This window comes from Amblyomma mixtum, chromosome 6 (assembly GCF_055824585.1).
Source record: "Amblyomma mixtum isolate Tamu chromosome 6, ASM5582458v1, whole genome shotgun sequence".
In the NCBI taxonomy this organism is placed as follows: Eukaryota; Metazoa; Arthropoda; class Arachnida; order Ixodida; family Ixodidae; genus Amblyomma; species Amblyomma mixtum.
The window spans coordinates 93,196,476-93,222,863 of record NC_143017.1 but is presented as its reverse complement, the minus strand read 5'-3'; the positions used below and the strand labels follow the sequence as shown (position 1 = coordinate 93,222,863).

General features: G+C 47.2%; 1 protein-coding gene across 1 annotated transcript; it reads left to right on the top strand.

Moving 5' to 3' along the window:
* Positions 1-481: 481 nt before the first annotated feature.
* LOC149339709 (glutamine synthetase 2, cytoplasmic-like) lies at positions 482-18,927 on the top strand. The gene is made up of 5 exons (XM_089550548.1): positions 482-608; positions 2,603-2,786; positions 5,423-5,584; positions 11,449-11,735; positions 17,996-18,927. The coding sequence occupies exons 2-5, from the start codon at positions 2,615-2,617 to the stop codon at positions 18,476-18,478; spliced, it is 1,104 nt and encodes a 367-aa protein (XP_089406674.1). The 5' UTR covers positions 482-608; positions 2,603-2,614; the 3' UTR covers positions 18,479-18,927.
* The last annotated feature ends 7,461 nt before the right edge of the window (positions 18,928-26,388 follow it).

Sequence of the window (26,388 nt, the reverse complement as noted above, 5' to 3'; positions counted from 1 at the left end):
TCGGGATACAGAGAGTAACCGGACATGCATTTCGTTTTTTTTTTATTGTACAAGTGGAATAAAGCCCCTTACTGCATCTAAAAAGACCAACAGAATTTACGAGCAGAAACTTTTCTGAGCTTCCACCGCAAAGAAATCACAACAGAGCTATAGAGGCAGCTTGGAATAGATTCAGGTTAAATTACTTTCATCTTTTCGTACGCTAAGCGCGATTACTTTTTCTTGTTATTTCTTCCAATAGAAGATTTCATCCTCAAGGTGGCGAGCAACAACTGAACAAAGTGCACACAGATTCTTCCTTTCTCCCCGCCTCATTTCCTACAAGCCACCGCTCATGCAGCGTGTACAGAGTGTGTGACGTCAGTGCAGTAACCAGCTAACGGCGCGAGACAAAAACAAGGACAGAAAGAGAGAAAGATGGAGAGAAAGCGGAACAGTTGCGATACAGGCGATGAAAACGCGGCGCACTGGCACCTGTTCCACTGACTTTTGTTTACCGTTGAAGCGGAAGCACGTTTGCTCGGCAACGACCGTAAAACCGGTACCACACTGCGGAATTGATCCCACAACGGAGATTTCTACAGGAAAGCGTTGGTCCTTCTCCAGCTGTGAGTATACTTTGAGTTTTTGACGCGCTACTATTGATTTGGGTTCTCCCGTCATCTCACTTGTATTTCGAGAAAGCACAACGAGCTGAGAGCGACTGAAATACAAAGAACAAAGGAGCAGTCAGAGAAGTCACTAGACAAAAAGTAGGTGCAGTCGTTACCCTGAGTATACTTATAAGTAGCCCGACGCAATTTGTTTTTTTATAGCAAGCAGGCTCTCAACAAATGTCGGGATGTCTTCGAGGAAAATTTGTATCAATACGCTGCTATGATTGTTTCCAATAAATGCAGATTATAGTTAAAACATGTCCGCTTGTAGAGGTTATAGGGGTCCACAATAATAGGTATCGCTGCCAGCTAGTGTGCAGGCTAGTTAGAGTTTGAATTATTGGTCTTTTAATTTCTAACACTTCTAAATCAATAAATTTTTCTTCAGCTGGCGCAGGAGAACAGTTTGAGTTTAATAAATCATGCGTTGAGCTGTGGTTTTACTGTGCTGGTAAGATGATTTTTTGTCTACAGCTTGTAAGTTGATTAAGTTCTTTCAACCGACAGCAGCTTCAGTTGTGGCTGTTGTTTTGAGGTATTTTCATTTGATTAAAATGCCTTACAGACCCGTATGAAATTGTGTAAGGTGTGGCGTCAAATTTTGAACACTTTCTAACAGAATAGGCTGAACGATATGAAAAGAAACATGTTGTACGCAGCAAAATTACATGAACAAATGAAAAAAAGCACAAAATAATAAACCTAACAACAGGGAAATAAGAAAGATAGATACGCAATAAATGTTAAAGCAAAACAAAAATTAATATGAAATACTCGTAGCTGATGTTAGCGCGTAATCAAACAAGTCGTGATAGAGTAAAATACAGGATATTCTGAGTAAAATGCGACAAACAGACATGAAAAAAGATGCAAAGCATAAAAGGAAAACGTAAGGGCAAGAATTAGATTAAATTGACACAACAGATGCAACAAAGCAAAAACGATATTAAAACATTGACTGCAGGTATGTTAAGAGATGTCTCCACTAAAATGTGCGGTGAGTTGGTGATGGAACGTATCTGGATGAGACAGAAGCGGAGTTATCTGTTATATCATTCCATGATCTGATCACTCGAGGAAGTGCAGATGAATCAAAAGCTAATGTGTCGCCGTATACTCTTGCGAAGATGAGGTGAATGTGCAATCATTTAGACATGGAAAATAGAAAATCGAGGTGAAGCGGATATGATCTATCGAGGGGAACATACTTGAGGAATAGTGTTAAGAGAGCAATGTCACGGCGTGTGGCTAAAGGCTGTATTGAAAGATCGGTTTTTATATGAGCGATCTTGGAATGATAGTTATAGTTTCTTGAAATCAATCGTGCAGTCCTGTTCTGAATGGACTCTAACCTGTTGGCCATTTTTTTATGGCAAGGAGACCAAAAGGGCGAAGCGAATTAAAGCTGTGGACGAACAAAAGTACAATGAGCTAGTTTACGAATAGTAGCCGGAGTTCTGAGATTACGGCGTAAGTACCCTAAAGACTTTGAAGCGATGGCTCATATGAATGTAATATGGAAGGACTATGAAAGATCTGAATAAAAATTAACCCCGAGGGGTTTGTAATGGGATACGTGACACAATAAGTCATCTTGAATACGCTAACAGTGTTATGAAATAAGCGACGGGATCAGCACGCGCTGACCGAACTGAGGACAGATAGTTACAGCCCGAATGACTCACCGTTGCAGCCGTTCTGCTAGTGCACCCGGGGTTCAAGAGTCGCATATGCCATACGTGGCGCCAGCTCTCCAAATGCGCCGCTATCAGTCCATGATGGTGCTTATACTCATTTACTCAATATATAAATAATTCGAAATAAATAAATAAATCTACAAGTAGTTTAATAATCACTCAGTCAGCCGCTGAATCAACCAATCAATCAATCAATTTATCGATTGCTCTATTAAGGAACTTACTATTATTTGATCGTATTGTCATTAGGTGCGACAGAACATGTCTTTCTCGTTGGCGAACCCGGCGAGTAACCGAACCACACTGTCCGCCTACCTGGCGCTGCCCTTGGACAAGAGCTGTGTCCAGTGCACGTACGTCTGGATCGACGCCACCGGCGAGACTCTACGCTGCAAGACCCGCACGTTAGACCACGAACCCAGCGACCCGAAAGGTATTCACCTCGCCTAATGGTCGGGTGGCGGGCGTACAAAGTACAAAGCGCGACTGCAATTCTCTCGTAACGAGCACCAGCGTTAGCCGGTCCCTATACTTTATCCAGCAGCGTAGTCAAATGCTTGCTTCCGCCTTCGGAAAAGATCTGTGTCAAGTTTTGCCGCAGCAATACAACACATTATAAGCTCTTGCCTGATGGTTGGTTTGGTTTATTGAGGTTTGACGTCCCAAAGCAACTCAGGCTATGAGGGACGCCGTAGTGAAGGGCTTCCGGAAATTTCGACCACCTGGGGTTGTTTAACGGGCACTGACATCGCACAGGACACGGACCTCTGCAATTTCGTCGTCATCGAATTTCGGCCACCGCGGCCGGGATCGAACCTGCGTCTTTCGGGTCAGCAGCCGAGCGCCGTAACCACTAAGCCACCGCGGCTGGGCTCTTGCCTGATGGGCATCACAATGGAACTAAATTACGCGAATTCAAGAGGAACTTCGCTAACCTGAGACAAGCGAATTCTGACAGTTGTATACCAACTAATCCAGTGCTTCTCGGACGTAATAATCACAATCGTTCATAGGCAAGCGCTTAGCCTCCAGTGACATTTTTTGCAAAAGAATAAAAATAAGATATGGGCCACTGAGCATAAAAACATAAGGCTTCTGCAGAAGCAAATGTTCGGCGGACTTCTTAGCATGCGGTCATGTAACAAAAGTAGCCATGTAGCACTCTGGCAATTGTAGATATTGAAAACACCTGGCTGGGTGGAAAGAGTACCGAATAATATTTTCAGCATTCAGCATATTTTCATAATACTTTGTCCAAGAAATAAGCAGAAGGTGCGCTAACGCACCTGTCACAGCTGCTATTCGCGATTTTAACGACTTCCAAGATTTCCCTTTTCAATTGATCTTTATCACGTTCTATAATCCGAGTAAGGTTTGTAAAAGGGAACCAATATTTCCTCCTGTGCTCTGGCAAGTGTTCACCAGTTTGCAGACGAAGTGAAAACGCGTGTTCAACCAGCCTTATGTTTAGACATGTGCTCGTCTGCCCAAAGCACACACTCCCATAGCTGAGAAGGAACTGATAAACGATGTCAGTGGCGCATGAAACGTGGGGCTTCCTGTGTTTAGCGCCACATACTGAATTCTTATCCCTCTCACGGTCTGCTAAATCACATAGCCTTGCAAGCGTAATGAGTGCTGAAAACACGAGTGGCAGCGAAATTTGAGGTTGACATCGGAAAAGCCGGCACGTGTGCCCAGAGTACCCGCGCCTCTATTTCTATTCATTTTTGTTTTCTTGTTATCCATCTCGCCGAGCTGAAAAATGTAGGACGTTATTTTTCACTTTATTCACAGGATTACAACATGCCATCTCTATGCGCCTCTCAGGTTTAACGAAGGGATTTTTTGATTTTCACGTTGTCGACGCTTAAATTCAAAGAAATTCCTTCTTGTTTAATCCACCGCAAATTCTCGACTAGAGCAAAGGCTCTTCTTGGCATTCATTCCGCGAGCCATAAGGGTGACGCAGTCGTGAGTTTCGCTAATCTGATCGATTTATCGAAAGCCGTACAAAAGTTTTCGCAAAGGTTGCATAAATTCTCGCGAAAATGGAAATTGTGCAACAGAGCGCGCACACACGAAACTGATTTTTCTTATAAACCAAAGTGTTTATGGAAACTTGAATACTGTACCCATTTTTTCGTGTCGTGTCTCATCCGGTTACGTCCGTCGTAGTTCAAGTCGGTGGTCCGTTTCCATCGTATTGATGTCAAAAGGTTCTTTGTATTCCAGCCGAAAGGCAGGTGGATTCAAGAGAGAGGGTGAGGATGAAGAGGAAGCCATAGGTGAGAGGTATAATGCGCTTGTATGGCGCCACGCTTGCATTGCGAAGACTGTGGTACAGCAGAAGTAGTAGCGTGAACAGCGTGTGCGCCAGCGCTCAGCGTACCAATCAGCGTGCACACAGGTCCCTATGGGACACCAACATCATATATTTAAATATAAAGCGCGAACGAGTTTCTATAAGAGCCGCATGAACTCAGCGCTGTGGATATGACTGAGCACTGACGTCTAAATACAAGTTAAATATAAGGGGCAGTGCAAGTCACCAAATGCACAAAGGGGCACTGCACTCTAGCACTCTGTAGAAGTTACTGGATACGCAAGTACTTGGAGTTTCGCGCAGGTCTGCCCTGTTGTCACAAAAAGCATCCAAGTTATGCGGCAAAGCCGCACATCGCGTTTGCAGGAGACACTATGCTGCGCAGACACTATGCTGACGGAGAAATCGTCAAGCGATTACCTTCGGCAATCCCACCCCCCTTCCTTTGCCGTGGAGACTGCTGATTTATATAATCTTACCGAGTAAAAGGCTCGGAATGCTTGTCTCGCTCTGGGGCTGTGCCACACAACTTCGTTGCTTTATTTGGAAACTAGGCAGACCAACGCGCACCTACAGGTACTTATTCGGTAACTCTTTAGCACTCTGTGTAGCAATCGTTCGGTCAGTTTAAAAGATTTGCGCAACGAGAGCGTAAGCACAGCGCAATTTTTTCGTTAACTGGAAGCACCCCAAGTATAACTGCTAGCATGATAATGATGCCTACACTGTTGTCGTGCACCCAGAGCTACCAGTATGGAACTTCGATGGCTCAAGTACTGGTCAAGCAGACGGCGAGAACTCGGACGTGTACCTGTGTCCGGTGGCCATTTTCAAAGATCCCTTCCGAGGCGGGCCGCACAAGCTGGTGCTCTGCGAGACATACAAGCACGATAAGACGCCGCACGGTGAGTGGGACATGATCGGCGGCTCTTACGGAGTCTCTTACTTTTTTTAATCAGTCCAAACAAAATATTTTGAGCCGCCGCGGTGGCTCAGGGGTTATGGCGCTTGGCTACTGACCCGAAAGACGCGGGTTCAATCCCGGCCACGGAGGTCACGTTTCGATGGAGGCGAAATGTTAGAGGCTCGTGTACTGTGCAATGTCAGAACCACAGGTGGTCGAAATTTCTGTAGCCCTTCCCTTCACTTCAGCGTTCCTCATAGCCTGAGTCGCTTCGAGACGTTAAACCCTCACAAACTAAACCAAGCCAAACCAAAATATTTGGTATGCGGAGGTTATTAGTTGAGCACCAGCTGTATAAACCTCCTGGCGTAGCCGTAAGGGGAAGACAATCACCTCAAGCCGTTCCTGGAAGTGACAGGAGACCTTTATCCTGCAACGTATTCGGCTGATGATGATAAGGGGGAGGGAATCATTTACTGCTTGAGTATTAATGCAATGCGGTTGATACCTGGTCCTCAAGCCACACGGCGTCGTGCTTTGAATTATTATTATTGTTTGTTTGTTTGTTTGTTTGTTTTTTACAGCGAAAGCAGTTATAGGTAAGAAAACCCAGCGGACTATTGTGCGTTCGCATGATACCCGGGCTGAGATAGTGCTTAGATAAGTCTGAGATATTGCTTATGAGGAAAGAATCAATAATTGTTTTACTTTTCGTGGACACCTGGATTACGTTATAAGAAAAAAAATGTTTTTTTTAGGGAAGAAAATTGGAGATTGCTTTTGAGAAAATGAAAGCCGCAGTACCGGTCTTTCTCCTCGGTAGACCCCTCAATCGCTCTCTGAGGGAAGGGAGGAAGGTGAGAGTGAAAGAAGAAACAGAGAAAGATATGCAGTAATAGAGGTTTGGTTTGTTTTTGTTTGGTTTATTGGGGTTTAACATCCCAAAGCAACTCAGGCTATGAGAGACGCCGTAGTGAAGAGCTCCGGAAATTTCGACCACCTGGGGTTCTTTAACGTGCACTGACATCGCACAACACACGGGCCTCTAGAATTTCGCCTTCATCGAAATTCCACCGCCGCGGCCGGGATCGAACACGCGTCTTTAGCGTCAGCAGCCGAGCGCCATAACCACTGAGCCACCGCGGCGGGGCCAGAGACGCTGTAAGAAAAAAACTGCAAGGAAAAAGGAATAATTTTGACAACCTTGAGATCTTTAACGTGAACTGACATCGCGAAACACACGGGCGCCCTTTGCACTTCGCCCCCACTGAAACGCGACCGCTACTGAGCCGGAGTACCCTGACTCGAACCCGAACCCAGCCGCCGCGACCCGGTTCAGGTTCGAGTCAGGGTACTCCGGCTCAGTAGCCGAGTACGCTAACCTCTGAACCACCGCAGCGGCTTTCAGGAAAGAAAGATGCAGTGAGTGTCACGCTTCATGTTGTACACCTCAACGGCGCGGTAAGGGGAAGGATGAAGGAGGGAGTGCAACAAGGAACAGGCGCCTTAGTGGCGGCCTTCGGAGTAATATCGGCCCCCTGTGGTTCCTTAATGTGCACTGCTACTCCAAAGCAAACGGACGTGTTTTGCATCTCGGCTGCACTGTAATGCTGCCACAGTGGCGGCGATTTCTTCCGGCTTTCTTATGACCACCATACGAGTGCTGCAGAAGACAGCAGGCCGAATTTTATGCCATGAACTCGTTCGTAGCACATCAAGGCTTTAGCAGACGCTGCCTCACCAATAACGAGGTTTGACCACGCTTGTTTGTTCAGTGTTGGGATCGGTGTTTGGAAAATCGCAGTGTCGACTGTTTAAATTTATAAATACACTTCAGTTATCATATGCCTTTTAAGCGGGGTATAAAATTTCTCAAAATACTGGAGTATGCGTGTTGGCACTGTGAAGTATACACTAGAGCGTGCAGTATACACGGCAAGGAACCAGGAACTCTTTCATGCGACATGACATTTGTATGGCAAGCTAGCGCGCCAGCGCGTTTCCAGAGCATTGATGTCTTGTGTCTTGCCTCGCTTGGTGGGTATAACAATCTGCGTATTGTAGATCGAGTGTATATTATCCATGCTTTTTTAATAAACTTTAAGTTGTAAGTAAGCTCTCGTCCGTGAGATCTTTTCTTCGTATTTCGTCCGTTTTTTGCTGTGCCGCTTGCAATGAGAATGCTGCCTATATATGCGCTTTCTCTTCCGTGTGTCGTCGTTGAGCCGTGCCCACAGTAGAAGCCTGACCCTTAAGATGGCTTTGCTGCTTCTATACCGAGATTTGCCGAAACTTGCCGAGATAATAAATTTGAAGATGCATGTGAAGGCATAAGAAGTGCGACAACAGTTGGTGTACACAAGGGATTAAGGCAGGTCTTCACGCTATCGCCGACATTGTTCATGATCTGCTCGATAAAAAAAAAAAGAAGGTTACACACAAATTATGCGCAATGGTCGCAGAGCATCGGCTCCCGGATTTAATGTATGCTGACGATATTATACTATTACCTTATAGCCAATACGATTTACAAACTCTAGTAAAAATACTTGCGGAGGAGGGCTCATTGTAAGCTTTACTATTAGTGCAAATAAGTCGGGTCTCAGAATTTCAACGATTCCGCAGATCAGGTGCTTACAGTACAAGGCTATGAGATAACCATGGGCTAGCAGGATAGAAATATATCTGGGCATTGGTAAACAAAGGGCAGATATAAATGGAAAAGCACGAAAAGACTACCAGAGAGAAAGGGCGAAGACATGCCGCGATAATGAAGCATAAGGAAACATTAAGCTGGCACAACAGGCATGAAGTACTGAGAGGGTTTGGAAAGGAATAATAGTGCCTGGCTTGCTACTGGACCGCAGTTATAAGTCTACGGACACTTTAATCGAGGCTCGAAATAAACCAGAGCTGCTGGCAAAGTAGCACTAGGTGCCCACGGTAAAACAAAAATGACGCACTAAAGGGTACATGGGCGGGGCATCATATGAAACGTTGGAAGCACAGCCTAAAATAGTGTATGAAGAACGGCTGAAGGTATTGGAGGATAACAGATGGGCAGCTAAAGAATTCAAATACTTGCACAAAAAAAGCTTTGACTCGGGTGATTCAAAATACTAGAAATATAAGCACCAAGTAGGGAGGAAACCAGGAAGGAGAAATGAAGAAATTAAACGCCGAGTCGAAAACCTCGAGAGTAAGAACCTGATTCACGGATCAAAAAAAAAAAAGCGGACTGGAGACCTGTATAGAAAATGGAAAAAGGAAATCAGGCAAAAAGAGGCAGCCCTGCATACTTTAAAGGGAGATCAGCCTGTCTTAGAACGCGAAGCTGCAGAAAGTAATTTGACCAAAAGTATGAGACGTGTACGGTGTGCGGTAAATACCTAGAAAAATTGAACAAACTTTACTAGAATGCGACAATACCCATCCAGATTTCGACACAGGCATAGTCACTCTCCGTGAGGGCCTAGGACTTAGATATAACGAAGGCAATTTGAATAAATCTGAGGCAGGCGTTAGACGAAGTTCAGAAGATTGGTCGGTTAAAACAGCCAAGTGGCATAAGATTGCATGCTCTGGTTTGAAAACTGTATCGATTTATGTATTTATGGGTGTATGTGGTTTAGCGTCCCAAAGCGACTCCGGCTATGAGGCACGCCGCAGTGAAGAGCTCCGGTAATTGCGAACATCTAGAGATCTTCAACGTGCACTGACATTGCACACTGCACGGGCCTCTACGATTTCGCCTCCATCGAAATGCGACCACCGCGTCCGGGATCAAACCCGCTTCTTTCGGGTCAGCAGCCCAGCACCATAACCACTGAGCCACCGCGGAGACTAGATAAAAATTTGGTCAAGCGTAAAAGCAAACTAAAGTTACATTTAAAAAAAAACGAGGACTGTATAGATAATACCGTTAAGTTTCACAGATTGGTTAAAAAAAATGCAAAGAAAAGAAATGTAGTGCATATTGACGCCTGTCCTCAAACTGTTTGAAAGGGGGCGCTCTAACATCAACCGACTCAACCAAGCAATGCCATCACACAGGACATGGCACGCGGAATTGATACTGTACTGAATTACTATTGTTTACCGAGGTAGGGGTGGCTCTGGAGGTGCCGCGTTTATAGGAATAGCGTGTTTATCCTCTCGGTAATAACAGTACTAGATTAATTGCACAAAATATTCGCATCAAGTAAAGCAAGCAAGAATAAAGTTTTTGTACGACTGTTTTTTTGAAAGCGCTAAAACAGCACGGACAAAGAAGTAGCAGGCAGGGTCGAGCGCTCGACCCTGTCTGTTCTTTCTTTGTCCGTGTTGTTTTAGCGCTTTCGAAAAATGTCAAACGTGCACCATCTAGCCCGATCCACCACTCTTGTTTGGCTCTTACCGTATTATTGCGAAAGCAATACTACTTGCACTTTCACGCCGTTGCCGTGCCGCGGCCGGTGACCATCATCGTGCCGCGGCCGGTGACCACCATCGTGCCGCGGCGGTGACCACCATTGACCTTCATTTCACCTTGATTGGATTAGATTGGATTAGATTGAATTGGATTGGACTGGATTGGACTGGATTGGATTGGATTATATTATATTAGATTAGATTAGATTACATTGGATTGCATTGGATTGGATAGGAGTGGATTGTATTGGATTGGATTAGTTTAGATTAGATTAATTAGATTAGATTAGAGTGTAGTGGAGCGGAGTGGATTGGATTGGAATGGATTGCAATAGATTGGATTCCATTGCATGGGATTGGTTGGATTGGTTTGGATTGGATTATATTATATTATATAACCGATGCATCACCACAAGTCTAACCACAAGCACCACCACCAGCTACACTACCAGCTGTACCATGGCGTACGTACGGATATTGCTTTCGCAATTACCGGGCTTAACCAACTAAGCCACAGCGAATTTTTTTCTAGTGCTGCAATCAGCTTATTTTCATTCATGGTTCACCGTGATAATCGGTATCGCACATTAAGCACAGTCATAGAGCGAATTCTAATATTAAAAAGAAAACGTCTACTTGTTACCATCGTTTGCAGCGCCGTGGGCAGATTTACAGGCTCTTATTCTGACGGCCACTTAATATTCAATTGTGCCTCCCACTGGATATGAGCCGTGATTTTTCGTCGCTCCCTTTTAAGTTATTCAGACTTCGAGGCTTTATTCCCGGGTACTTTCTAACACCGACACACCGACACCACTGTTTATGAGAGTGAGCAGCAAGCAAGTAATAATAATTGTTGGTTAGCTAGCAAACTTATCACACCGCATCGACTGCGACTGATATCGTAGGTAAACTACTATAGAAGGGCGTCAACAGAGGGTAATACGAGGATGCGAAGACTGTCTCATATTCACAGGGATAAATTAATGCGGCATTACCCCGAAATTTCCGCCTCGACTGCCGCATTTTGGGGGAGGTGAAATGCCCACACGCCCGTTTCGAGGGAGATGCTACGCACGTAAAAAAACTCTACTGAATCAAAATTATTCCCGAGACATTAACTACGGCGTGCCACGTGGCCCGCAGGCAGCCCCAGTGAGATAATCTGCATAAGCCGTCTGAATTCTGATGGCTATTTATATAGCTCGACGAATAAAAAGAAAATCGATAGTTTTCGAAACTTGGGGATCATACAAGAGCGGACAAAGCAAGAAAAATGTTCACCCGCATGCAGGGGAGGACGACGGTGAAAACGTTTACTAGGATGACTCAACGATGGGAAAATATAGAGCTCGAAGAACAATTGTTAATGCATGAAGTGTTTGTCCGCATTGTCGCCAAATACTTCATTCCACCGAAGCTAGAAGTGCTGTTTACAATACTTTTTACCCGCAGATTCGAACAAGCGGCACACCTGCAAGGATGTGATGGATCGATGCCAGGAGCTCAAGCCTTGGTTTGGCATTGAGCAGGAGTACACGTTACTGGACCTTGACGGACGGCCATTCCGGTGGCCTAAGCAAGGCTTCCCAGGACCACAGGGTCACTACTACTGCGGCGTCGGCCCGGACCGCGCTTTCGGCAGAGACGTCGTGGAGGGCCACTACAGAGCATGCCTATACGCCGGAATCAAGATATGCGGCTGTAATGCCGAAGTGATGCCTTCGCAGTGGGAGTTCCAGGTGAGATCTTCGTTTTGATGCAACAGCTTTTGGGTACCCATTCTCAAGAAAAGCCGGCGTCCGTCCATGCCACAAAAAAGCAGGTGGCACACCTACCATAGTCGGCAGGTGGTAACCTGCCCATCTAGTTGCAGGCAATCTGCCAATCATGGCAGGTGGCAATGAAATTAATTTTAAAATAAATTGGCGAATTCCACCTATCCATTGTGGTACTGCGCCTCAGATCATTGGTTGTGAGAGACAGACTCCTGAAACACTATTTCAACAAAAATGAAAGTTATGAGAGCTCGGAAGGGCAAGTTGAGTGTCACAAACCTCACCGATGATAGTTGAAACAGAGGCAGTGGGGCATCGCTTTAATTAAGCTGCTCCACTGCGCTTGTAGTGATATGAGCACTTCCCGCAGTATATGAATCTATGAAAGCGAAGGAGTACTTAGGAGGAGGAATATCTAATGTTGCCTCATTGTACTCACAAGAGTAAGTCAAGCGTCGTCCATTTTTTTTTTTTTTTCACAACACATCTATCGTCGGCAGGAGGCGTAAGGAGATAGGAGCGTAGAAAGTGAGTTCAGAAACTGCTGATGCGGGCTAGTTGGTTGGACCAACGCTTTTGGACATGATATGAAGGGACAGCACATGAAGGTGAACGACACAGGCGCGACGACTGGTAATGGCGTGAAATTTGCTCAACGGAAAAATAATGCGCCAGATGTTAAAACCATACTTTTTCGTCGACACTTACGATTGAAGAACAAACATTAATGGTGTGACTTCCACCTCTCATCATCATCATCAACATCATGAAAATATTGTTGCATCGCTCAAATAACTTTACTGTTGAATGCAATTTTATGCAGAGAATTGAAAAGGACAACATAAATCTAATAACATAACATTGCAGATAGTTTCGAGCAGACAGACCGCTAGCTTTTGAATTAGTAGTAGTAGAGTCGGAGACCAGGACAGAGCATTTGACTCGCAAGAAATAGTGAGTGCGGGTACACAAAATCTGCTTTGACCTCCCTGCCAATCGTAACAACCGAGATTAAGCTCTTCTATCAGCAATTACTTCCTGTTCCGGCAGGTAACAGGGCCGCGTGCGCTGACTTCCGCCTAAGCTTCCTCCTGGGCACTTTCTTTTCCGTCGGGACATTCTCCTTCTTTCTCTATAGCCAGCACTAACTCGACAGGTTACCAAAGAAAAAGAAGCAACAAAAATCTAACGGCAGATCGATTTGGAATGTCTGCTACGGGGCAGCAGCCGTTGCACGGTTCGATGAACAAGAACCAGCCCACCCAGCTGCCTTTGTCTGGAATGTTCGCACCAAGTTTGTCGTGCTTCAGTGAAGGTGCGGAAGGCGAGACGTCCTTGAGTACACCATTGTCGCGTGTGTTTAAGTCGTTTTTCGATTCAAGGCAGATCAAGGCCCTCAGCCCTGCTTCTCATACGTGATTAATACAGTACTCGTCTTCGGCCATGGCAATTGATTTTTTACCTTTTCCTTTACGCATTTCCTGGGTACAGATAATCTGAAGAATAACCTTCTAATATTGTCACGACCAGAGGAGCCGCGAAGGTAGGCGTCGGCAAGAACCCAAGACTGGGAGCCTTCTTTTAATTATAGAGCCAGCTTCCACGACACCAAACAGAACAAGTGCGCCGCGAGAGTCCACCGCCGCTTCGTCGTCGTCTTCGATTCAGCGCGGAGGCCGCGCGGCGCGTTAGGCGCGTGGCATTATTCCCCCCCGCGAAAGAAAACATCGTCTCGATGTGGAATGGGGTATGTACAGTGAGAGGAGGAGGAGCAAAAACAAGAAGAATAGGGGTGAGGTGAACTATACAACGTGCGCTAAATGAAATGCGGCGAGAGTCAAGGTCACACGTGGGGTAAGGGGAAAAAGGTAAGAAACACAGCGTGAACGCAGCGCTCAGTCACGCGAAAAGTACGGCTTAAAGCGCACTACATGCACAATTTCAGGCCGTTGACGCTGAGGACCGACGATCACAGTTCCATGGGGTACAACTTCGTAGTTGACGCTGTTCAGGCGGCGCAGGACTCTGTACGGGCCAAAGTACCTATTTATAAACTTTTCGCACAATCCCTTGCGGCGCACGGGTGTCCACACCCACACGTGGTCGCCGGGCTCGTAGTGCACGTCCCTGTGCCGAAGGTTATAGTGTCGGGCATCGGCGGATTGCTGGTCCTTGATGTGCAAGCGGGCCAGCTGACGGGCCTGCTCTGCTTGTTCCACGAAGTGGCCTGCTTCAGGGGGGAGCTCTGCGTCGCCATACGGCAGCATGGCGTCTAGCATCATGCGGACCTCTCTGCCATACACGAGACGGAACGGGGTGAACTGGGTGGTTTCCTAAATGTCCGCCTGCCGTGCGTATGTCGGGGCCGTCCCAGGGTGTCGTCACTTTTTTCAGGGCCGTCGCAAGCCGTCCGCTAAGGATAGAGTAATCTGCGCCCGTATCGACCAACGCACTGACCTCCTTTGTGTCGACGAGAACGGGGATATCCAAGGAGACCATGCCTTCAGCACGGCCCGTCGATGGCTGTTGTGGGGGACTCAGTCGGTGCGGCGGCGGAACCTGGTCGGCGACTGGGGTTGCGCTGTCGGAGCGATTCAAGTGGTGCGTTGGGGGAAACTCTTCGGCGATGCGGCGTTCGGCGTCGGGGCGATTGGGTCGGTGCGGCGGCGGAAGCGGGTCGGCGATCGGGGTTGCGGCATCGCGGCGATACGAAAGGCGCGTCGGGGAAAACTGTGCAGCGATGCGGCGTGCGACGTCGAGGCGATTCAGTTGCTGCGGCGGTGGAAGCTTTGCGTCGGAACGGCGTTCGGCGGCCTCGCCTCCAAAGGCCGCCGGAGCTAGTTTTCCCGACGAGGGCTCGAGGAACCACGTTGTCCTGGGGCGAAACGGGACCCAGAGGGCGAAGACCGGCGTGGAGAGGGCGATCGCGACTCGCGGCGCGGGGGAGACGGTGAACTACGCTGGCGGGTGACATACTCAGCGATGTCTTGAGGGCGCTCTCCAGGGCGTGGACGGGGGCTGTCGATGGAAAAACCGCGTAGTCCCATTTCGCGATAGGGGCACCGCCGGTAGAGATGGCCGGCCTCACCACAGTGGTAACAGAGCGGGCGTTGATCCGGAGTCCGCCAGAGGTCAGTCTTCCGCGGTGCCTGGCGCCGATCCGCCCAGTAAGGAGTCGGCTGGGCAGAGTGCACCGCGACCAATGGTGCGGTGTAAGGCGAAGGCCCAGGAGGTGGGGCCGCGCGGCGCACGACGTCCGCGTACGTGACTGGCTGGACAGGAGTCGGATACGGCGCGGGATCGTATGGGGTCGGTTGCGGCGCCGGCACAGCTGCAGCGTCTTGTGCCCTGAGTGCCTGCCGGACTTCCTCGCGGATGACGCTGGTGACGGAATCGACGCGAGGGGCAAAGGTGGCTTGAAGGTGCTGCAGCTCCTCGCGGACCACGGAACGGATGAGTTCGCGAAGGGAGTCCGGATTCGGCCTGGGTTCATGGTCGAACCGGTCCAACGTTGATAGAGTCGGAGTTTGACGCAGTTGCCGGTCGTACTGATGGGATCTCTGCTGCAGCAATTTCTCCATGTGCACGGCGTCGGCCAGAAACTCCGCGACGGTGTTGGGCGGGTTCCGCACGAGGCCGGAAAAGAGCTGTTCTTTTACGCCGCGCATCAGGTGCCGCAGCTTTTTTTCTTCAGGCATGGCCGGATCGGCGCGATGGCAAAGACGCGTGACATCCTCGACGTACATGGCAACACCCTCATTGGGAAGCTGAATTCGAGAGGACAGTGTACGCTCTGCACTCTCCCGGCGGTCGCTGTTGGCGTACGTACTCAGGAGCTGACGTCGAAAGTCCGGCCATGTAGAGAAAGTAGTCTCATGGTTTTCGAACCACGTTCGTGCGGAGTCTTCAAGGCTGAAGTACACGTTACGCAGCTTTGTAGCGTCGTCCCAGCAGTTAAAGGTCGCGACCCGTTCGTAGTGAGCCAACCAGTCTTCGGCATCTTCAAACAGGTCACCGTGAAAGGGCTTAGGCGTGCGTGGAGTCTGAAGGGTGAGATAGGTGGGGCTGGCTGCAGGGACGGTCGTAGGCAGGGCGGGCAGTGGCGTCGCCATGAGTGGAATGGTAGTTGAAGGCGCGGTGACAACAGGGAGGGCCTCGGGGGACAGGCCTCGGATCCTCCGGCTGGCACGATGGACGGGGGTGGTCACAAGAGGCGGGCGCGTCGAGTCGTCCTCAGGAGTAGGGAGCATCGGTCGCACCTCCACCAGTGTCACGACCAGAGGAGCCGCGAAGGTAGGCGTCGGCAAGAACCCAAGACTGGGAGCCTTCTTTTAATTATAGAGCCAGCTTCCACGACACCAAACAGAACAAGTGCGCCGCGAGAGTCCACCGCCGCTTCGTCGTCGTCTTCGATTCAGCGCGGAGGCCGCGCGGCGCGTTAGGCGCGTGGCAATATTAAGTGCCACGGACGTCACAGGTACAAAAAGGGAACATAAAAAGCAGCCCGTCGATCATGCCCGGATTGCTGCTAGCTTTCCTGATCAACAAAAGGTTTTATTCGTGCCCGCAATTTAGGCTAGGCATTCTTTGCATAGATGTATGAGCCACGTTGCCTGACTAGGAGACCCTAGTGCGGAAGAAAGGGATCATTACGCAGGTACCGCTCTTTTTCTTTTCTTTCTTTTTGTGGAGGGGAGGGGGGGGAGGGGGTCCTATGAATGTGGGGAAGGCTATGCCAGCGCCTCTGAGAAGAGGGAAGTCCTCTGCACACCTCTGGTGACGTCACTACACATTGCCCAAGTGCAGAAGCCGTGTTTGCTTCTAGAAGGCGCTGTCTGTGCCCGCGCTACACTGCGGTTGAGAACCAAGTTCATAGAGGGCATCTTCAAAGCACTATCTTCCGCGTTTCATGCGAAACGCCTTCGTGCCGCTTGCTATGTGCACAGTAGAAAAAAACTTCATATCAGCACTCCATTACTTCGTTTCGCTTCAAAGCTTTCCATCCTAAACGTTGACATACAGTGCATTTATTTTCCTCTCCATGTGCCTTCTCTTCGAGAGCGCGCGTACCAGCTTCAATTAAATGTTCTCCATACCTAATCTACAAAGACATCAAAAAGTTCACTTCTTTAAAAAGAAGAAGTCGTTAGTTTTAATCCTGTTTCTTGTAAGGACATGTTTACGGTAAATAAGAACCTTGCTTCAATTTTAAATCAAAGTTGTAAATGTAAAAATCCGAAGCCTTTGCACTAACTTAAATTTGACGTGCAAAGAGCAAATTATTCCGCGGAAGGTTATATGTTCAAGGCTTTGGAGTTGGAGCTCGCGTGAGAGAAAATTTAATTCACTTTCGAACATAAAAAAAGCGTTCGAAAACAGTGAAAGCAGACAAGTTAGTAATTATCAAAGAGTACATGCGGTTCCAGGCGGTAATATCAGCGAGAGCATGAAGCGTTTTTTTTATCTCATAGAGGTCTACATGCTTCCAAATACAAACTAGCAAATAAAGGGTGCATCTACACCCGTGGACCAAAATTTATGGGATGCTGCTTTGCGAAGAAGTATTTATGTCTTCCTAGCCTGGCGACACAGCCCCTGATATTTGTTCCAGTTACTGCAGCATGCACGTCTGCTCAGGCTTTTAGGCTTTCCGGATTCGTCTTAAAAAAAAAAAAGAAATAAATTGTTTTTCACGAATCCGCATCCGGTAAATTTTGTTCATTACTGTACACTCAAGGGCAGAACTTTACGGTATGCGGATTCGTAGCGAAAAAAAAAAATATATCCAGCTGTCATGACAAAAGAGGTACACTGAAAAGCCTGGAGCCACAGGGGAAATGCATGTTTTATTCACTTGGATGAATACGAGTTGACTGTATTACGAGGCAACACAGAAAAAAGACATATTCAAGGAAACTTTGCGCAGAATAACACAAGATGGAGGAAGAAACACGTACACACACACGAGCGCAAACTTGCAACTGAATTTTTCGGGAACGATACATCGCCTTAATAATCAGAAAGGGCGCAAGCGTATGATAGTCAGTGCAACATGTGTGGGAGCGTGTGGGAAAAAAGAATTTTGTTGTTCAAGAACGCCCCCATTAACTTCTAGCTTTACACCAGGAACGCTAGTTCAATCAGTCCACATAGCGCCTCATTGTTGCTAACAAGTCGGTTTGTTCCGTTGTCACTCAAAGTGTAAAAACCTCTTCCGCACACAGGTCGGCCCTTGCGAAGGCGTCTCAATCGGAGACCACCTGTGGATGGCCCGTTATATCCTGCACCGCGTGGCGGAGGACTTCGGCATATGCGTCACGCTTGACCCCAAGCCCATCGTAGGCGACTGGAACGGCGCCGGCGCGCACACCAACTTCAGCACACTGCCCATGCGCCAGCCCGGGGGGCTGCGCCACATCGAGAGAGCCATCGAGCAGCTCTCGCTCAAACACCGCGAGCACATCGGCTCGTACGACCCGCGAGGCGGCCGCGACAACGAGCGCCGCCTGACGGGAAAGCACGAAACGTCCAGTATCAACGACTTCTCGTCCGGCGTGGCTAACCGGGGCGCCAGCGTACGCATACCGCGGCAGGTCTTCGAGGACCGCTGCGGATACCTGGAAGACCGCAGGCCCGCTTCCAACTGCGACCCCTACTCGGTGGCGGCCGCCATTGTGGCCACTGTGTGTCTCTCAAACAAGCTCTAACGCTTAGCAGAGGGCGAGAAATAATTTTGGCCAGCTACATTGTGCTTGAGTTGCCTTCTCATCGTGTTGTGTCGTCGTCTACTCTCAGGCCGCTTTTTGTTCTCTCTAGCTCTCGCTTTTATATGCTGCTCTAAGCGCCACATGTGGTACCGTCAACCTTCTCGCTTTCTTTCTTTATATATTGTTGGTGCTTGGGATAGCGAACCATACGAACTATGAAATCGTCACTGGAGGGTATGGAATTTCGGGCTGCATTTCTTTGTTACTTTATGTTGTGTTTTGTTGCTTACACTGCCATATGTTCAAGTACTTCCTTGACTCCTTGTCCTTGGCGTCAGCCTCAGTTCAAAGTAGCGCATTGACACTGAACGCCTGAAGCTACTCCAAGGCTCTAAAGTCGTCTCTTCGCTTTAGTACTGAAAAAAAAAAAAACTGAGCATGAAACACCTCCTGGCGCTGCTAAAAAAACATGTCTATTACGCATTTTCAGGTCGAAATTAACAATTACTCTTTTGAGGCATAAATAACAACTTGAAAGCACATTACCTAGTGGTAAATATGTTTTTCCCTTAATCTGTTTTTAACCCGCCTAAGGACATATGTAAGGAGTTCAGCTGTAGCGTTGGCCAGCTATATGCCGCAGCGTTTCAGCTACTCAGCAAACAAGTCATCTGGTGCCGCGGTTCGTAAGCTTCTTTTTTCCTTTCATTTGTTATTCTTTTTCTTATTGGTTGGTCCTGCCTTCGTTAACAAAGCCAGAGAGCAATATCGGTTTTCGGCTAAGACCTCTCACGTTGCAGACTGCGCTTTCAATGATAGAAAAAGTCGAAAAGGACACTGAAAACTTGCAAAACACCGCTCCTGCTTGCTATGCGTGAAATTGTCTAGTAAGGCTGCACTGAGCCCATAGACGTTCGTTTTACTCTTCAGAATGTAAAATATTTCAAATATAATTTCGATTTTTTATCGTTCTGATATCAGACATAATAAACACAGTTACGCATAGAAAATCCGGTTGCATGAAAGAAGTCTTCTGTTGGATTATGTTCTGGACACCCTCCTACGTCACATCAACCAACGTAAAGCTTATCTGCAACACCACCTCATCCTCCCGGACCGCTGTATTTTTGTCTACCCCAGACAAGAGCCTTGTCTCAAATGAGGGCCAGGAAAATAATAAAAACTTTAGACATCACTGCGGCGACCCGCACAGGGAGGATGCGAAAGCATTGACCCCTCCTTCACACTCGTCGCCTCTCCTTTCCTTCACTTTAGACAAATGTTTGTTTCTCTTTTCACTTCTTCCAATTGTGACGTCTCTCGCTGTTTTCACGTCCTCGCAGTATATGCACTTCCGGGACTATTATTATGCCTAAATGACCTTTCCGCGTCTAATTAAATAACCAATTGCGCCGTATCTACAAAATTTCGTGTACAACGACATTTTATCAGCCTCTCTCACGTGATTTTGTTTTTCCCCACAATTTTGACGTTTAAATCACATTTTTTTCTCTATTTAATTGACTAATTATGCCATATCGACCAAAATTTGATGTGCATCTTGCTCACATCATCCTCTATCGCACACAATAATTCTTTTTCGCTTTGCTCTCACACGAACGGATTAATCGCTGCCGACATGTTTTGCGACAGAAAACCGTCGACTTCACCAAGTAAAGCTTTCGCATTAAAAAATTCTATTTTTTTTTTCTCCTTCCTCAACAAGGCTTGAAATGCACACAAGGAAACCGAGAATTTGCGCAGTTATTTGCTTCACTAGTCTTTTCACCGTCCAGCAGAGAGCTGACAACTAATAACTTTCTCTCTCTCTCTTGCTTTGGGCTCAGTGTGGCTAACCGGCCTCAAAAAGTTCGGTGAAAGATTTCTATTCTGTGTGTTTGCAACCGGAAAAATTCTGAACCAGTAGTAGGTACATGGAGTTAGCGTCAATAAGCCATTTGCTCTGTGTTTAGCCCACTGCTGATATTCACAACCACGCGGCGTCCCTACTATGTAGTTCACTGAGTCACAGACCAAGAATTTGTTCCACAGCATTGTTAAACCATCTTAACCCACATCACACCATACAGAGACGCTATACTAAAGAAGCTCTGTAAGAATCGTACACGCTGGAGTCTCACAAATACGACGAAAATCCCCATCCGGGCGTTTCTGTGTTCCTTCTACATAGGGATGTGCACCCGCTGCTTTCTCACCGTTCCGAAGCCCTGAACTCTCACTCAGGCTAACACCCCAGCCCCTGAGCAACTGTGGCGGGTGAATACAGAGAATAATGAAACAACGCAAATTGAAGTTGCCATGGCCGGACGCCTTCCCGCAACCCGTCCCTATTTTCTGCGTTCTCTTCTCTGCAGCACGGACTTTACGTGAATGTGGTGTCATCTTTACTCAAAATATCTATAAAATACATGTCTGAATAACCTTGCTACTTCGTGCAGCCTAAACAAGCACATAAACATAGTCCCGTGACTCTACATGACTTCACAATTTCAGTTATTCCTTGCTCTCTATGTTCGCTTTGAAGAAGGTGCAGTTTCAGACAGGCTCGGAGGTTTTTGGCTCACGTGGGACTTACGTGGGCATTTTTCTTCTCGGAACTCCGACGGAGTTAGCTTTTCTCATAACACTTCGCCGTACTGCGCAGCTACAGGCATGCAACAAACGCAGCCTTTTCGTTTCGTAATCGTATTATTGTAGCAACACCAGCGCCCGCTCTTTGGCGAACACACACGCGGGGCTACCTTCTGAGAATAGTGTTAGCGTTGTTCGCGAGCCTTTTCAGTCGCTATCCCGTTTTTTCCTTCAAACAAGGGGCCAGTAACCAGAAAGTGTTGGTGTCTCTGCATTTCGTTATGTAACCATTACACACGTGACAAAGAAATTTGAAATACCGTGAGAAAAGTGCTAGCGATAATCACGAAGACACCGAAGTGGAATTTAGCGTGGTGGTATCAGCGTTCGAAAAGTAGTAAAAGGTTCCCGCTTAAAGCATTTAAATGTGCCCTTATTCAAGAGCACTTCTTGCCATATCCTACAAGCATTACATTCTGTAGATGCGTACACCACCGTTTCTAAAATATTACGTCGCTGTTATTTCACTCAAGCGGTAGCAAATCACAGATGATCGTAATTTACTGTACACAGTCCGCTCCAGGCGCATACTATTGTATGCGAAGCCCAATCTCGACCAGAAAAATAAATTCTTCAGTAGCTAGATAGTCAACACTGGGTAACATAGATCGCAAGGGCCTGGCGTACAATCCTCGCTTAAAAATGAATGCGCATGCTCTGATAGGCGTGATCCCGGCAAATGTGTGCTCTTTCTACGCCGAAAACAGAATCGTTATTGTCTTCGGTATATTTGTGTTTTCGCCCTTCACAGGGAGCAAACGCAGCCGACCCAGCCTTAGAGAAATCATTCACGACAACTTGACAATAAATCGCTGTCCTGTATTTCGTAACTTTTTTAACTCTTCTGCCTAGGCGTATGGCCTTCAAAATCGAGATAGCAACTAGTGCCGGTATGCACATGTGAAACCATTCAGCCAGGCGGTGGGGTCAGGAGTACAGCGCAATAACCACAAAACTTCGTGATAAAATCGCATTGAGCATTTCAGTCTATCTTGGACGGAATAAAAAAAATATTCTGCATTCAGAGCGCATATATCGATAATGTTCAAAGTGCACAACTCCAATTTTAGAACATGTATAGTCGCCTGGTTGTATACTCGAAATTGCGGTACTTAACGGGATTGCATCTGGGTGCTTTTTGAAGAACTGCGCATCACGAAGAGCGCTCCAAGTACGCTTTCAAAACAATCTCCTTATCGACAAAGGTGTTCTGCTGAAGTTGCTTATGTAAGCACCAGTTTTACAGCGCTTGACTGCGAAATCCATTACGATTTCGATACGCTTTCTATCTCTTGCATATTATAGTAAATTTGCGGACGCAGATGTTACTACGTGTTCAAGGTATAAGGGTCTACAGCACGGGGACAAAATTCATACCTAGAACCATTAAACCTGCAGCTGCAACCATTTCTGTCGTATTTCAGGGAAATCAGTGATTACAAAAATATATGTTTTCATTTAGAGAGACTTCGGGTCATGCCTGACAACAATATCAATATCAAAATGGGCATCAGTATTGAATATGTCGATATGCACTACTGGACCATGGCCAAATGAATACAAACATTATTAGCAGAAGAAATCGAGATAAATCGTGGGAGCGGTGGATAACTTCTTGAAGACAAAAAAAAAATGCAAATGAGTCACACAGAACAAAAACAAGGAACAGGGAAAGGAAAACATGCAAGGCTATCAGTAGAGCATTCCAAAAGAACAAAATTAAAGCCATAGGATTGAACGAAATACACTCTATTTACAGCAATATGGCAGCCTCTGTCTAGGCCGTTTGAACCGGCGGCTAGCAAGTGGAAATCAGCGGAGGAATAGGCGTGTCGTAAGAGAAAGTTAAACACGCCGATGCGCTTACACGAAACGCTCTTAGCCTTAGGAGTAACGGCATGGTTCGGTATGGAGGATATAGTCGGATACAACTTAAAGGCCTACTTGACCAAAATTTTACTTCAGCTAATTTTGTGCTCGATAGTGTGCATGTTATGAACAATATTTATTTTCAATATTAGGGCAGTGAAGCGTCTGGTATTTTAGTTAGAAGCTTTCAAAAACCTCTGTAGCAGACGACGCAGTCCCCTAGCGGTGTTTTGGACAACTAACAAACCTGACCGGAAATGACGCACATTTGAGACACAGGCATCGCCAGCTCGCCAGTCTCAGGCGTTCTGAAATGAGTGAGCGCCCCTTGTAAGCCCTTCTTCTGGCGCGTTCCTGGCTGTTTTCACCGCGAAGCTCGATGGCCTCTTATAAAAATTAACTGCTGGCATCATGTCGACGAAATGCGTGGCAGCGGAAGGGAATACGAGGAATGCGGAAAGCACCATGTATACCTCTCGGCCACTACCCTTCACACCCGGTCTCGAAAGCTAGTGTCAACTGTGTGGAGCTCAGGTTTTAACGTGAATTCCCCTCTTCAAAAAAGTTAATGGTGGGTGACTGACACTTCTGCCTCGCGCTAACCCCGTTTTGTATGTTGGGCTGTGTCAATAGACCTCTCCCGGTCTACATTATGCGTCAGAGCACGTACGTGTTTCTGGCCCGATCGGCAAAGCATGCCATGAACCGAGAGGGTCATAATTGGGCGAAGAGAGGGTTCGAGGCGTTTCTAATCGGAAGAATAAAGAGGACGGGGAACCGCTGGTCACAAGCTAGCTTAGCCGGTTACGAAGCTAAAGTGGACGCCTTTGCTCATCGAGCAACGCCCTTTTGACGTCACGTTGTTTACACCAGGCAGAAGTCTAAGGAGAGGTCTGCTGCGTCTGAAAAGAAATCAACATGCACGCGTTTATTGCAGGTACAGCTCTGCCTAATGCGCAATAATGCCGTCGTGCACCGAGTGCATCTGCTGCCTCGAACATTCGCAGGCCGGGCTGAGAATCCTGAAAGGCCACACGAGCGTTACTGAAAATGTCGAATTTCTTACTGCCTCATGCCGTACATACTTGAGGTCGATTACAGGAAGCTTCAGCATTACCATCCGAGGCGCCTCTCCAAGACCTCAGAGACGTGAACGCATGTTATGTGAATGAATAATATCCTCAATGGAAGAAAACACGTAATTTTATGTTCTGCATTATTACTCAGTCGATACAGGTACACTGCCTACCGGCAATCTGCAAGGTAGGCGTATACGGTCGACTGGTGTCCGGAAACCACGTCTTCTGTCCAGCTGTGTGGTTTGAAAAGATTAGAAAAACTTTTCCGTCCCTGCTGTACATGGGCTTTAAGTGATTCTATGTAAATACAGTAATGAACGCCGCGCAAGAGTCTTTGTTCATTTGACCCGGCATGTATTTGGTAACGCGCAGTGGCTTGCCCGACCGAGGCGCGCAAAGATGAACCAGCTCACCATCGGCAACGCATTGATTCCACAGTCCTCGAAGAGAAAAATATATATTTATTTTGCAACGCAAATTTTGCTTATGGCTTATCCTTTCGCTTACCACAACAGCTATTAATTCTCTAGAGCTCCCTTCTTACACATCCAGCTGTTTTTATTGATTTGCCTCGTGTTCACAGCAGCTGTTCCAACTTCCTATATGCACAGGCAGCAATACCTTTCAACGGGGGAGAAAAATGAAAAAGAAAAGGAGAAGGCAGGTCATTTTTTTTCGTCACGGCAATAGCCATATTGCACGCACAGCAGAACGCAGATGTGTGTGTTGGCACGCGCGTGCCCGCTCAAAAAAGCCGACTTGATGGTACAAGAGTTTTTTCTCCTCGGCCACCATTTAAATATGCCTTCTTCCTTTGAGATGTCCGAACTTTGCCCAAGCTGTAGTCCAATACTGTCAGGCAAGCAACGCTCACTAGCATTGCGGCGCGACCATCTTCGCTAAGTTTGAGCGAGGAGTTGCCTAGTCTACTACAGCAAATAAAACACGTTTAAAACTTTTTCTGGGGCGTTTCATCCAATTTAAGATGTGTGTTTTCATATATAACCAGTAAATATTGCTCAAAGTGCTGCACGCACTACCGGTACCACCGCTTTCCACGAGCCGCAACGAGCAGACGCTCCGAACCTGTCCGGACTCCAGTCTCAAACATTCGTCACTTCCGGCAGGAGGCAATGAGGCCCATTTTTTCAGTTTCGGTATTGAAAACTGATTTTTTCGTGCCATTGGCACCTTAACTGCTTGAAACAGGAACGTAATGTTTTGTGGGTAGCATAATACGGGGGTGTACTATGAAAAAACAACCTTTTTGCTGTTTCCAAAAATTCGGTCAAGTAGTCCTTTAAGAACGCAGCGGCTTTTCCCTGTCAAAAGACGCTCTTCCAGCCAATGGCGTCGTCCGATTCTCTTGGCCCTGCTAGTGTGACAATGCAAGGAGTGGCAGATGAAAGGGGCTAATTCCTTCCCTCTATATATGGTCAGAGATAGACGCCACTCTCCATCGTGGCGCCGCTCCCTGCATTGTCACAGGGTTATGAGAATCGGCTGACGCCATTGGCTGGAAGAGGAACCTTTGATTCGCAAAAGCCGCGTGCGTTCTTGAGTTTTATCCTACTACAGACAAAAGCGGGGCAAGCAGAGAAGGTACCACTCCCATCGCTATTCGTATTCAATGGCGTCGCCTATAATGTAGCCAAACAGTGGCGAATACATGCGGATCATTTTATCATCACTATACAAGACACAGAAAACAAATAGCTTCTGGCTAACGCCAAAAAAGACCAGCCGCTCTTCTCTGAAGTAGCTAGTACACGCTCTAACATCCTCTATATGTACTATTCATTGCATGAGCAATTGGGATGCTGCAGGGCAGACTAAGATTCCCTTATTTTGTTTTTGTGGAAAAGCTCCAGCCTTCTACAGAGCGGTTGCCAGTGGCTTATGGCGCCTCCGCTATTTATCAAGGGCGTACACGAAGCATCTGGGCTGTGACCCCGTAAAGCGAAGCTGGATGTGAACCCAATAAACGCAATGTTTTAGCGCACACTCGCGTGGATGAAAAAGGGAAAAAGAGGAAGCCTGCCGGGCAGTAAAAATGGGTCGCCCACGAAATGTCGCGGAGCTCTGCATAATAACTGCGCGCCGAGGCGCTTTATCGTACCGCTATCGTGTACAACCACGTGCGAGACGGTCCTGTCGTTTCAGCGGGAGAATAATTACCTACGGCTACAGCGTAGCGCTGCTTATGCACATTAAGAATTTGGCCTCGGATGAATAAGTACTGAGAGCACGGCTGCCTTTGCAAGCGCGCATCGTAGATTATCGCCGGGACAGTAGTCCAAAGGGAGCTAT